General features: G+C 34.2%; 1 protein-coding gene across 1 annotated transcript; it reads left to right on the top strand.

Moving 5' to 3' along the window:
* The first annotated feature begins 845 nt into the window (after positions 1 to 845).
* Positions 846 to 9362, top strand: LOC138305482 (signal peptidase complex catalytic subunit SEC11A). The gene is made up of 6 exons (XM_069245721.1): positions 846 to 1003; positions 2581 to 2690; positions 3577 to 3726; positions 4578 to 4697; positions 5675 to 5732; positions 7430 to 9362. The coding sequence occupies exons 1-6, from the start codon at positions 944 to 946 to the stop codon at positions 7478 to 7480; spliced, it is 549 nt and encodes a 182-aa protein (XP_069101822.1). The 5' UTR covers positions 846 to 943; the 3' UTR covers positions 7481 to 9362.
* The last annotated feature ends 4184 nt before the right edge of the window (positions 9363 to 13546 follow it).

A 13546-nucleotide genomic window follows, 5' to 3' on the forward strand; every position in this document is an offset into this window, starting at 1 on the left:
CAAAAATAGGATTTCCGATAACAGAATTAGAATTTCCGATATCAGAATTAGAATTTCCGATAACGGAAATTACCCTATAGGCCTTTTTAATTCCGATATCGGAAATTTTAATTCCGATATTGGAATTAATGGAATAAAAAGTTACTTGGCTTGCCAGCATGCTAAGTTACTTTTTATTCCGAAATACGATATTGGAAATTCTAATTCCAATATGGGGAATTCGGAAATTCATATCGGAAATTGAATTTCCCATATCGGAAATTAAATCGCCTGTAATGGGGCTGTTAGCTATATATATGGATGTTATCATTCATATGAAATCTATATTTGTAAATATGGCACCCTAATTTTAATATTTTTGCGTAATATAGATATAGAAAAAAAACATGCTAAAATCCTTTTTGAAAAGTCATGAAAACAGCGTAATTTGACAAAAAACGGATTTTTATTTTATGATTTATACGGTGTAACTGGTTGAACCTAATTGTTATTGTTCGTTTATTAATTAAAGACGGGCCTGGTGATTTTATATTGTTTGCCCTCACAGGCCTGTATCAAAAACTGCAGGTCCGTCAGGATTTAAACTTGAAATAATGTCTTTAACCAAAGGTCGAACCGGTTGTTTCGAATAAACGAAAACGGCCCAGTACTGTGTAAAGGGGAACAACTCGTGAAAGATGGTTTACAAAAAAAACTCTCTAATGACTGTCAAGGTTAAAATAAATTCATTTTGGTTCAACTCCAAATTTCAAGTTTTTACAATTAAGATAAACTTAACCATAAAATTATGAAAAGTAAGTCTGCTCCAATCGGTTTACATCCGGAAAATATGCACCGCTTTTCCGTCTTCAATATTACGCACTATAAGCCTAACTCTCGCTCGCGAGATTTCGCGTCAGTGTGAAACCGGCAAAAGGAAGATTTTCCGTCGTTTTTCAACAAGATGTCAGGGCTGTTAGGTTTCGAGTTCCTGGACGATGTCCGGCGGATGAACAAACGACAGGTAAACGCGAACAATAAATAAGTACAAATGTAGGTATTTTTGATATCACGAGTCACGACAACAGCCAAGGCTTCTGCCAACCAAACAGCTGTTTACAACTCGGATGTCAACGTGGAGAAAGAATCAGAGAATGAGATTGACATGCTTTCCAATCGTCCAGATCGCCAGTATAGATATACTGATTATCATAATCCATGGGTTAAATCATAAATGAATATCATAAAAGCACATTATTTTAGAAGGAAATAATGTTTGAACGATTGATTTTGGTTAGGAAAGAGAGATTAGTACACAAGTTGAAACAATGTTTTAAATGTTAAAGGTAAAGTAACACTCAAGTAACACTACGCACGAAGGAGTATGGTTTAATGAAAGATCGGGAACTAGAGTCAAGAGTCAAGAAGTTTTATTTAGAGTCGCATACATGGGGAACATAATAACATTAACACTGTAGTGCTATTCTTGGGACAAACATATGTAAAATATCACAGTACAGTACAAACAGGTAAAATATATATAGACAGACAACAATTTAACTATAGCAAGCATGCAATAGATACATGATATGGAAACAGCTATCACAGTTTAGCAGAAATAAGAAAATTTAATTTAAAGGTAATAACTTAATAATTACACTTGTATATCACACAAATGTTACACAAAATAGGTTAAGACACTGAAGTGTAATGTACATAAATGCTAATATAGCAAAGTGTAAAAATTTACAGGATATACACTAACATAGTGTGAATTAAAAGTAGATATTGAACTAGATTTTTATTTACATTTGTACGCATATACATTATTTAGTTATTCTTAATGATTGAATATTTGTGTTTTCATTTAAGAATGATGCAAATGCACAATTTGCTAGATGAAATTCTTATTTGCTAAAGAGAAACAAAATCATTTTCGCAACTTTAGCTTAGCAAAATTGAAAGTAAGCATGGGTGCAGAAAAGGAAACTTAACCTAGCATGACTCTACACCAGAGGCCTAAACGGGGCCAGGGATTGTTATTGAATTATCTATTTATTTTCATATGTCATGTATAGTTAAGAAGGAAACATTTCTATTTTTACACGTCACAATTAAAGATTTCTATTTTCATATGTCATGTATAGTAAAGAAAAAAAGCAGACATCATGTAAATTTAAGAAAATGGCCGGATATTCGGACCGGCAAACACAGTACCGGTGAGTAAGCCGGACCAAACAAGATTTTGCCGTACTGAACATTGAAGTGAATTTTTGAAGTAAACATAACTACCTGCTATAAGTGTCCAGGCAGCTGCTTTCATGAGAATCTTATGCAGTTTAGATTCTAAATTCTAAATACTTCAGAGATGCCAATTCTTCTGACATCTAGTACTCAATAATTGTTGCACGGTTGGTCTGGACCGGATGTAAAATAGGTGGTCCGCTTCAATTTTTTCTGGATATGTCCGTCAGATCGGCACTTTTCGCGATGTCTGGAAAAGACTTCAATTTTCACTTAATTCTATATAATTATAGACAATTATTTGTATGTTCACTTTTCTAAATTAAGTTTAACTCTGTTGTTAACTTGTTTTAACAGCTGTACTACCAAGTGCTGAACTTTGGGATGATAGTGTCGTCGGCTCTGATGATCTGGAAAGGTCTGATGGTGGTGACTGGCAGTGAGAGTCCTATAGTGGTTGTACTCAGGTATATATACAAATTAATGACATTTTCTTAAAGACCCTGTTTGTTAATAGGACGTTAATCTAATAAAACCCAAACCAAAGTATACATATGAGAGTGCCCAGTTTACATCACCAATAATTTTCTCAAAAATGTGTTCTGAAATCAGGAGGAGGAGAAATGAAACAAAAATAAAGAAAAGTATTTACATCCTACTATATATAAGACAGAGAAATAAGACAGAGAAATAAGCTAGTAAGGAGGTAAGAAAAATAAAATAGTAAGGAAATGTTAGAGACTGTGTTGTGGTCATTCCTCATCGCTGGAGTTGTAGTCCTCTGGCTTACAGATGAAAAGACTCATTGTATGCCTAAGGTATATTCAAAAATTTACAACACCATATTGGACCCAATGAGCGCTCCTGTCCATATTCTGTATTTGCATATTAATGAGTTATCTGCCCTTACGTGTAGGTATAGAGTGTGACGTCATGAGTTTGCGAGCGTAACATCATACTTTTCGGAGAAAACAACGTGAATTGCGCTCACAAAATAATGACGTAACAATCAATACCAACCCGCAAGGGAGCTAACTCTGTAATATGCAAAGACGGAACAGTGCCCCTTCCCCATTTGGAGGCCTCTATTTCACTTACCTCAAATTAACATCAAATACAGAATGAAACTATGAAAACTGTAAATTTCTCTATTTAATTTCTTAACCGCTTACACTCTGAAATATTTTTGTGAAATGTTATCCCAAATTTGACCCTATTATTGTAATAAGTTATAAATGCAGATATTAGAAATATCTACCTAAGTTTACGAGATAGAACTAGTAAAAATTCCATAGAAAGATTATCTGAAATCTTGAAAGTATGTGTGTAAATCATGATTTGCTGTGTTTACAGTGGGAGTATGGAGCCAGCATTCCACAGGGGAGATCTGCTCTTCCTTACAAACTACCAGGAGGAACCGATCCGTGTCGGGGAGATCGTTGTGTTTAAGGTCGAAGGAAGAGATATCCCTATTGTACATAGAGTCCTGAAAGTTCACGAAAAGTAAGATCACAAGATACTCGCTAGTAGTAAAACTTATTTTTATGGTGTCAATAAAGGACCATGAAACCTTTCAAGGCTAGCTGTAGGCCATCCATAATATATCACTGTCAATACTTTAACTGTTAGCTGTACGTCATCTTTAAAGATGCTACACCGCTGACAAATGACATTTTTTCGCTATCAAAAACAGAAGCAGACAAATTAGTATTTTTCTTCAGTTACAAAAGTTACTTACTTTACACCATTACCACCATTGAAAAGTTTGAGCTTCTAATTTTATTTCATGACAAAAATATTAAAAATAATTAATTGCATTCCGTCAAAAAGTTGTAACACTATGTCCTATATATGAAATGAAGTATTGATTGGGCATGTACCAAATGGAAAATAAAATATTTTATATTATTCCTTGTGTTAATTAGATATATATATATATACGATTAAACACCAATTATTGTTAAATTGATGGATATTGTGCTCTGTCGGCGGTGGAGCATCTTTAATATTTCACTATCTTGTCTATAACTGTTATAATGTCCACCCCAGGGCTGTCTGTAATATACAAAATTTATCAATGTATCTTTTTTATGAACTTAAATTATCAATCTGACAGATATCTAAACTGTTTCATACATCAAAATTAATGATTTCTTGGGATATCAACATCACATTCTTTAATTCGAGGTAGCTGATAAATATGTAGTGTACTAGAATTTCTTGTGCAAAGTTTTTTATATTTGATTTTTCTCCGGGAATATAAGAATTTGTGATTGTTTTGGCAGAGGTAAGGATACCTTAATACTGTACCTAGTACATTTTTTACTGTATACAATCAAATGTATTTATTACAGAGAAGATGGCGCTGTGAGATTCCTTACCAAGGGAGATAATAATTCTGTAGATGATCGAGGACTGTATGCTCCCGGTCAGCTTTGGCTGGAGAAAAAGGATGTTGTAGGTCGAGCTAGAGGGTAAGATTTCTCTGTTTATTATATGGTGGAGCCAGAGGGTAATATTTCTCTGTATATTGTTTAGTCGATCTAGAGGGTAAGATTTCTCGGTTTATTGTATGGTCGAGCCACAAGGTAAGATTTCTCGGTTTATTTTATGGTCAAGTCAGGGGGAAAATTTTCTGTATTTATGTATGGTCAAGTCAGGGGGAAAATATTTTCTGTATTTATGTATGGTGGAGCCAGAGGGTAAGATTTCTCTATTTATTGTATGGACGAGTCAGAGGGTAAGATTTCTCTTTTTATTTTATGGTCGAGCCACAGGGTAAGATTTCTCAATTTATTATATGGTAGAGCCACAGGTTAAGATTTCTTTGTTTAATGTATGCATTTAATCAACTTCTGAGACTGAATTTCTCTATTTGTCAAATGCAATATCAAGCACAAAGTAAGAACTCATGTTTCATTGCATGCAAAGCGAAATATATGGATTTGAAAATACTTAAAACTTACATCAAGCATTTTTAAACCACTAAGTTTAAAAACAATGGCTTACCTACATTTAATTCAATCGCATATATTACAATACATACTAGTGATGGGCAATCAGTTTGAAATTATAATCGGAAGTCATAAATGGTTAATAACATTTTTGGATATAAAAATTTGCAAAAAAGAGAGTACATTTAACAGTAACCCAGTAACGATTAAAAAGATATCTGTTAAACTACATGTAAAAAATGAATCTACAACTTACATTGTACCTTATATATATTTTGATTAGTGATTATCGATTATGGGTTTTCTTAATCGATAATCAAAATCAGAAAAAGGGCATACCAACTGATTGTCGTTTATAATTGATGATCGGCCTACCACTGATATGAACATTTAAACAAATGTATGTACCCTTTACTTAAGTTCGAGGCCCAGATAGGGCATGAGCCAATAAATTGTCATCCTTTGTTAAATTGTGTTTCTTTGATATACCTTTACAGATATGTACCATACGTCGGCATAGTGACCATATTGATGAATGACTATCCAAAGTTTAAGGTGAGGAACGAGGAGGTAGAACTTATTAATTATGTGAATAGCTAGGCCAACCGTCATCAGAAAGGTTCTGATGACGGTTGGTCTAGCCACCCGAAACATGTAAACCAAATAAAAATTTTGTACGGAACCCTTGGTGTTGATGCTCCATCCCATTTCCAGTTGCTATTCACTATCGTCTATGGGGCGCTGTTGAATACTTCTTGTATCCACCTCAGATCTCTCCACCGAATCTTCGCTGATCAGCACCTTCAGGTTTTCGTGCGATAACTTAATTTTTTATTGACCGATTTCAACAAAATTTGGTATAATGCTTTATATAAATGAGATCTCTGATGAGTTCAATAATTGTCAAAATCTGTCAATATTTGCAAGAGTTACAGGACTTTAAAATCATCAAAACAGATAAATCCATGGTTTCTGCTTGATAACTTAAATATTCATCGTCCAATTTCAACCAAATTTAATAAAATTGCTTTATATCAATGAGATCTGGGATGAAATCAGTAATGGTCAAAATCTGTCAATATTTGCAAGAGTTACAGGAGTTTAGAATTGTCAAAACAGATAAATCCATGGTTTCCGCTCGATAACTTAAGTATTTATTGTCCAATTTCAACCACATTTGGTATATTGCTCTATATCAATGAGATCTTAGATGGGTTCGATACTGGTCAAAATTCATCAATATTTGCAAGAGTTACGAGACTTTTAAATCGTCAAAACCGATAAATCCATGGTTTCCGCTCAATAACTTAAGTATTTATTGTCCGATTTTCAAGTCTATATTAATGAGAACATTAGATTGGTTTGATACTGTCAATATTTGGAAGAGTTGTGGGACTTTAAAATCGTCAAAACATGGTTTCCGCTCGATAACTTTGGTGTTTATTGTCCGATTTCAACCACATTTTGTGTAATGCTTTTATTCAGTGAGATCTTAGATGGGTTTGATACTGATCAAAATCCATCAATATTTGCAAGAGTTACGGAACTTGATAACCTCACTTAAACTGTAAAAAAATATTTTTTCTAATGATATGCAGGCGACACATCCACTTCCATGGAATTCTTGTTAAAGTTTGAAATGGATTTGGGGATGGCTTCAACTCAAGAACTGTGTTATCAATAGACCAGTAGGAGATACTGTTAAAGGGAAAATTATGTGAAATTTACATGAGGGGGATAATGATGCTAATTAATGCCAGGGTAATTTTACCATAAACATTTTCCCTACGCATAATATCTCGAATGTATATCAAATGCAAAATAGCACAAACGTGAAATATGTATATCAGGAAATTATCCACATTTATATCATTATTCGGGTATTTTTAATTCAGTAAACAAACTCCTTATTGATTGGAGTAACGTTGCTTATACCCGGGGTGTATACTTACCCTCTATCACAATATATAGTAGGTTCATATTGAAGTTACTACAGATATCATGTGTATTGTACCACTTTAAGAATCTGTAACAAAATTGACCTATATCCTATAAATGAAATGTTTGTTTGCATTTTCTTTTGTGCTTGTAACTTTTAAAGCATTTTGTTTATTGAAACATTCATGGTTGACTTACCAGACAGTTATTTCAATATCTATTTTGTCTTATAATACATGGTTCAACAGCAACCACTATTATAACTATGAAAATATCTCAACCTCCATATTGAATGTTGTGTCTTTCTCTTTCAGTACGCCATACTTGCCTGTTTAGGACTTTTTGTGCTTATTCACCGAGAATGAGTTCTTTGAAGGGAGGTAACTCATTATTCATTGCGAGAGAGGAAAATCAAATCTGGTGTATTGGAGATGTTGTCAAGGAGATTCCCTACAAGAAGATACAGATCTAGTACAAGTGACGGATAGACTTGTCTGTGTTCTGGTTGTTACATTCTAGTTAACATTTTATTGAAAAATCTTCACAGTTACAGTTAAATGATAAGGAGATTTTGGGGGAACTGTTTCAGAATTAGATTTAATACTATGTAAAGTCATTGACCAGTCTAGAACTTTGTGTTAGCCACTGTTATTGACTTGTTACGTACAGATTGTATTAGATTTGGTATACAAGGAATATTGTCCTCTTCTTGACACCTATAGTTAGCTGAATCTAGCCAATACAAGGGTTTTGAGATCCTAAAACAACGTTTGTAAAATACAATTTACTGTTGATTAGTCCCACCGTCTGGTGATTACGACTCAATATTTCATGTGATTTTTGTGACGTCTTTACCACGGGCTAGTTGAACTAATAGGCGGTAAATCGTACTTTACCCTCATCATTTTGGTATCTGGAAACCCCCGTATTGAAGTGCATATTCTTGTTACTGGTTGTTGTCTCGCTGTGCTAGCCATCGACTCAAGCTGGAACTGTTCTGTAAATATCCTTGGCACCATCTCCTGATACTAGGGGTGTACCTATGGTATTTGTATAATTTTTAGATGTTTCAAGTGAAAATGGTTTTGAAAGACAATTTGTGAATCATGTTGGTGGCTGGGTGTTATGCAAGAATATTAGAGATGTATGATTCTGTGGTGAGAGTGTAAATGTTGTATATGTTGTCATGGTTACTAAATGAAGATAAGTGCTGATAGCTGTAACCGTATGTTTGGAGAAAATTGAAATCAGTCTCTAGGTAATGTGAAACATGTTAAAACGCTACAATAGGGGAGCATTAGTCAAGACTCCAAAAGTATGCTTTATTTCAAAAATGAATATTTCTATACCCCAATAGACTTTCTTATACTTTTCAATTGATTTTTCTGTTGAATGATTTGGTTTATATTGGTGCAGTTGAATGGATTTGATAACTGATAAAAGTAATTGGAGAATGCCAGTTTTCAAGAATTTGTGTCAGAAAATTTTCCATTAAAGTAATTTAGTTCTTATTAATACAAACCATCAAATGTTGCTAGTTACCTAAATAAAAATAGTTTGTGTGAGATAGGAGACAATAGTCATTAGTTATATTTTTATATATTTGTCGCTGTAGAGATTCAATCATTGCTGTATTCATCTTCTTATCATAAATTGATGAGGAAGTGTCTCCATTTTGATTTCTAACCAATCACAGATCATGTATCAGTTGTAATTAGTGCAATATAAAGTTAGACTATACCATTTATAATAGTATATGAATTATTACCAGAGTGCAACACTGCCATGGATTACAGTGCACCCTGGGAAGGGTTTTATATGGTAGATACTTGATTTCTGTATCTAGAATTGTTTTCGTGTGTAACAGTTATTTTAATCATGTGTTGAACTTTAGGTAAGTAATTTTCCTTTTGTTGCTGAATGAATGCACAGCTTAATACCTATTAATATTTGCAATACTGATTTGTGGCATATATTTTGGGATATCTTTGTTTCCCCTTAATCATTTTGAAAACAGTGGTATTTGGTTTTTTTACGTGTGACAGTATGATAATAGATTCATACTCATTCAGTGTAAAATTTCTGACAAGTCTAGAGCTACCAAACATTATACATTGTGTATTAAAAATTGTATACGATTCCTGATACAGCTTTATCTAACTGAATTAAGATTCAACTATTTATTTTGACAGAGCCTTCATTCTTAATTATCATTGCCATGCAAATAAAATGAAATTGTAAAGTTAAGGGTTTTTTGTTACTTTTCACTGATACTAGCAGGCAACCAGTTCTTGGCATCCCATGTGTATCTGTATGATTTCCGTTCAAATTTATTCTGATAGAAGATACATGTACATCCATGTTGAATTCTACAAAAAATTGTCTGAAAATTTGTCTGTGATCATACAAGTATACATGTGATGGCAAGAATTGTTACTCGGCAAGAACTGGTCTTTTGTCCGTACAGCTTCCAATGTTGAGATTTTTTTAACATTAAGTAAGTGTGTAGAACACTATCCAAAACACTAAGTTGTGTGACATTCTCATTGACATTCGACTTTGAAACTCTAAATGTGGGTTACTTGCTCGAGAAAACTAAAGCCTGGACTAAATCTTTTAGAATTTTACAATTGGTTTCAGTTAATGAATTGATTGTCTGCCATGAACTAATTTAAAATTTGGCTTCAGTATCTTATTCTGATTATCTCCCTTGAGCTAATAAAGTACCAATCATATTTCTCCAATTTCTTGGACCACTCTGGCTGTCTTTGTTGTCCAATATACATTTACATCCCGTATTCCTTTTACATTTTTACAGATTTCCCCACCAAATCAAACCTTGTTCAAGCCCCACTATATGTAACTATCAACAAAAATTCAAATTAAATTTGACTCTGATATTGTTAGTATTTGTAGATTTAGTTGAAATTAAGATATATTAAAGAATGTTTATAATATTTTTTTAATAACTTCGGTACAGCAGTTGTTGAAAGTTGATACATGTAAACATGCCTTCATTTTAAACTGGTCGCCATAGAAGTTACGATTATTGCTGAATGGAAGTCGGAAGGTTTATGACCCGTTTTCTGAAGAGTTCGGACTGACATTACGTACTACGGTAGTCACATGACGTTCTCGGCAATGACGTTACAATGTCGGCTAACTTCGGCTTGTTTGACTAAGTGGGACCCACCTAGCGATGTATAATATTTATTTGATTTTTATCAAAATATTCCGAATCATTATCGCTCATCTTTGCTTTGATTTAGTTCTTTCTCTGCATGATTTACAACAGGATTTTTTTTTCAACATTCTTCTAAATCATGAAAAAAATAAGAAAGATACCGATATTGGGCCTATAATGTCTCCAAATCTTGTATAAAAGAGTCACCCAACACATTGAAAATTGTCACTCTGTGTTTATTTATGTTCTAGCATTTTCTAGAACCTCCAATGGTTCACAGGTTTCTACATTTAACAATAGATTACTTCCCTTGGTCCAATTCTATAGGATTAACTCCCTTAGTCTAGATTTACTATAGATTACCTCCCTTGGTCCAATTCTATAGGATTAACTCCCTTAGTCTAGATTTACTATAGATTACCTCCCTTGGTCCAATTCTATAGGATTAACTCCCTTAGTCTAGATTTACTATAGATTATCTCCCTTGGTCCAATTCTATAGGATTAACTCCCTTAGTCTAGATTTACTATAGATTACCTCCCTTGGTCCAATTCTGTAGGATTAACTCCCTTAGTCTAGATTTACTATAGATTACCTCCCTTGGTCCAATTCTATAGGATTAACTCCCTTAGTCTAGATTTACTATAGATTACCTCCCTTGGTCCATACTACTATAGGATTAACTCCCTTAGTCTAGATTTACTATAGATTACCTCCCTTGGTCCAATTCTATAGGATTAACTCCCTTGGTCTAGATTTACTATAGATTACCTCCCTTGGTCCATTACTATAGGATTAACTCCCTTAGTCTAGATTTACTATAGATTACCTCCCTTGGTCCATTAATATAGGATTAAATCCCTTAGTCTAGATTTACTATAGATTACCTCCCTTGGTCCATTACTATAGGATTAAATCCCTTAGTGTAGATTTACTATAAATTACCTCCCTTGGTCCAATTCTATAGGATTAACTCCCTTAGTCTAGATTTACTATAGATAATCTCCCTTGGTCCAATTCTATAGGATTAACTCCCTTAGTCTAGATTTACTATAGATTACCTCCCTTGGTCCAATTCTATAGGATTAACTCCCTTAGTCTAGATTTACTATAGATTACCTCCCTTGGTCCAATTCTATAGGATTAACTCCCTTAGTCTAGATTTACTATAGATTACCTCCCTTGGTCCATTACTATAGGATTAAATCCCTTAGTCTAGATTTACTATAGATTACCTCCCTTGGTCCAATTCTATAGGATTAACTCCCTTAGTCTAGATTTACTATAGATTATCTCCCTTGGTCCAATTCTATAGGATTAACTCCCTTAGTCTAGATTTACTATAGATTACCTCCCTTGGTCCAATTCTATAGGATTAACTCCCTTAGTCTAGATTTACTTTAGATTATCTCCCATGGTCCAATTCTATAGGTTAACTCCCTTAGTCTAGATTTACTATAGATTACCTCCCTTGGTCCATTACTATAGGATTAACTCCCTTAGTCTAGATTTACTATAGATTACCTCCCTTGGTCCAATTCTGTAGGATTATCTCCCTTTAACAATGGACTTGTGTAGAGACAGAATGTTTTGAGGAGATATTAACCTTATTCCTAAATAAACTGCTATGGAACAAGAAAATATGGATATAGTCATTGAGTCAGAGATTCCATTTGAGCCTTTAGTTCTGTAGAATCAGGGCCAAGTTTCATGATTATCCCTTAAATATGTGTGAAAAATGTATTTTCAGAAAAACAAACTGTAAAGTAAGGTTATTGAGTGTACAATATTTCCAAAACTGCTCGGTCAGAGTTCAAATAAAAGCATTAATAAACAGTTTATCAACCATCTTTCATTTTAAAGAAGGCTTGTTAACTTCGTTTTTTCCTTAACTTTTGTAATGCTTTTCAATGGGGAGATTAAAGTTAAGAAATGATCGTGAAACTGGGCCCAGGGATAGACTGTTAATCCTTGTATCCTAGCAGTTAGACTGTAGTGAGAAGTGAACAGATAATGCTGGGCCCAGGGATAGACTGTTTATCCTTGTATCCTAGCAGTTAGACTGTAGTGAGAAGTGAACAGATAATGCTGGGCCCAGGGATAGACTGTTTATCCTTGTATCCTAGCAGTTAGACTGTAGTGAGAAGTGAACAGATAATGCTGGGCCCAGGGATAGACTGTTTATCCTTGTATCCTAGCAGTTAGACTGTAGTGAGAAGTGAACAGATAATGCTGGGCCCAGGGATAGACTGTTTATCCTTGTATCCTAGCAGTTAGACTGTAGTGAGAAGTGAACAGATAATGCTGGGCCCAGGGATAGACTGTTTATCCTTGTATCCTAGCAGTTAGACTGTAGTGAGAAGTGAACAGATAATGCTGGGCCCAGGGATAGACTGTTAATCCTTGTATCCTAGCAGTTAGACTGTAGTGAGAAGTGAACAGATAATGCTGGGCCCAGGGATAGACTGTTAATCCTTGTATCCTAGCAGTTAGACTGTAGTGAGAAGTGAACAGATAATGCTGGGCCCAGGGATAGACTGTTTATCCTTGTATCCTAGCAGTCAGAGTGTAGTGAGAAGTGAACAGATAATGCTCTAACTGCTCTTCCTGTCCTATGTATCTGTCTAGTGATTATCTTTAACGACCTTTCCTTGTCGGACACAAAGAAATTATGAAATACTGTATTGGTTGTTATCTATGTGGGTCAAAAGTTAACAACTAAAAATGAGATACAGTAACTAAAGGAAAAGTTAAGACTCGAATATGGCCGCAAAATTAATTATCCAGTAAATAACAAAATATTTTGCCATATAGCAGTTGAATACATTTACTAACACATCCCGAAAATATCCCGCATATGCCAATTATGTTCACTATGACGTCATCAACATGCAGTTTCCCGCCATTTTTCACAAAAATCCTTGAAAAATCATACTTTTTGAGTGGTTTTCTCTAAAAATGAATGTGGCCGCCTTCGTGGAGCAGAAAGAGATTTTCACACGTTGTGTATCGTGTAATTACACATAGCCCTGCAAAAGATAAAGTTGCTCCAAGGTGGCGGCCAAATCCATTTCAAGCCTTTTCTAACCAAAAGATGATGAATTTCTAGCAAAATTTGGCGAGAAGAGGAAAATCATCAATTTGATGACGTCATAGGTGGAGCACATCGTGTACATGGTTATAAAAAGTTATGTTTTGATGAATGGCAAGTATGAGAGTATTTATTGATGTGAAATTGATGTGGATC

This window comes from Argopecten irradians, chromosome 13 (genome assembly GCF_041381155.1).
Source record: "Argopecten irradians isolate NY chromosome 13, Ai_NY, whole genome shotgun sequence".
Classification (NCBI taxonomy): Eukaryota; Metazoa; Mollusca; class Bivalvia; order Pectinida; family Pectinidae; genus Argopecten; species Argopecten irradians.

What these genes read in the sequence shown, in the direction of transcription:
- LOC138305482 (XM_069245721.1), top strand. Translation starts at nt 944, where the DNA reads ATGTCAGGGCTGTTAGGTTTCGAGTTCCTGGACGATGTCCGGCGGATG. An exon ending in CCTATAGTGGTTGTACTCAG is followed by an intron (nt 2,691 to 3,576) that starts GTATATATACAA and finishes CTGTGTTTACAG; the next exon opens with TGGGAGTATGGAGCCAGCAT. An exon ending in ATGACTATCCAAAGTTTAAG is followed by an intron (nt 5,733 to 7,429) that starts GTGAGGAACGAG and finishes TTTCTCTTTCAG; the next exon opens with TACGCCATACTTGCCTGTTT.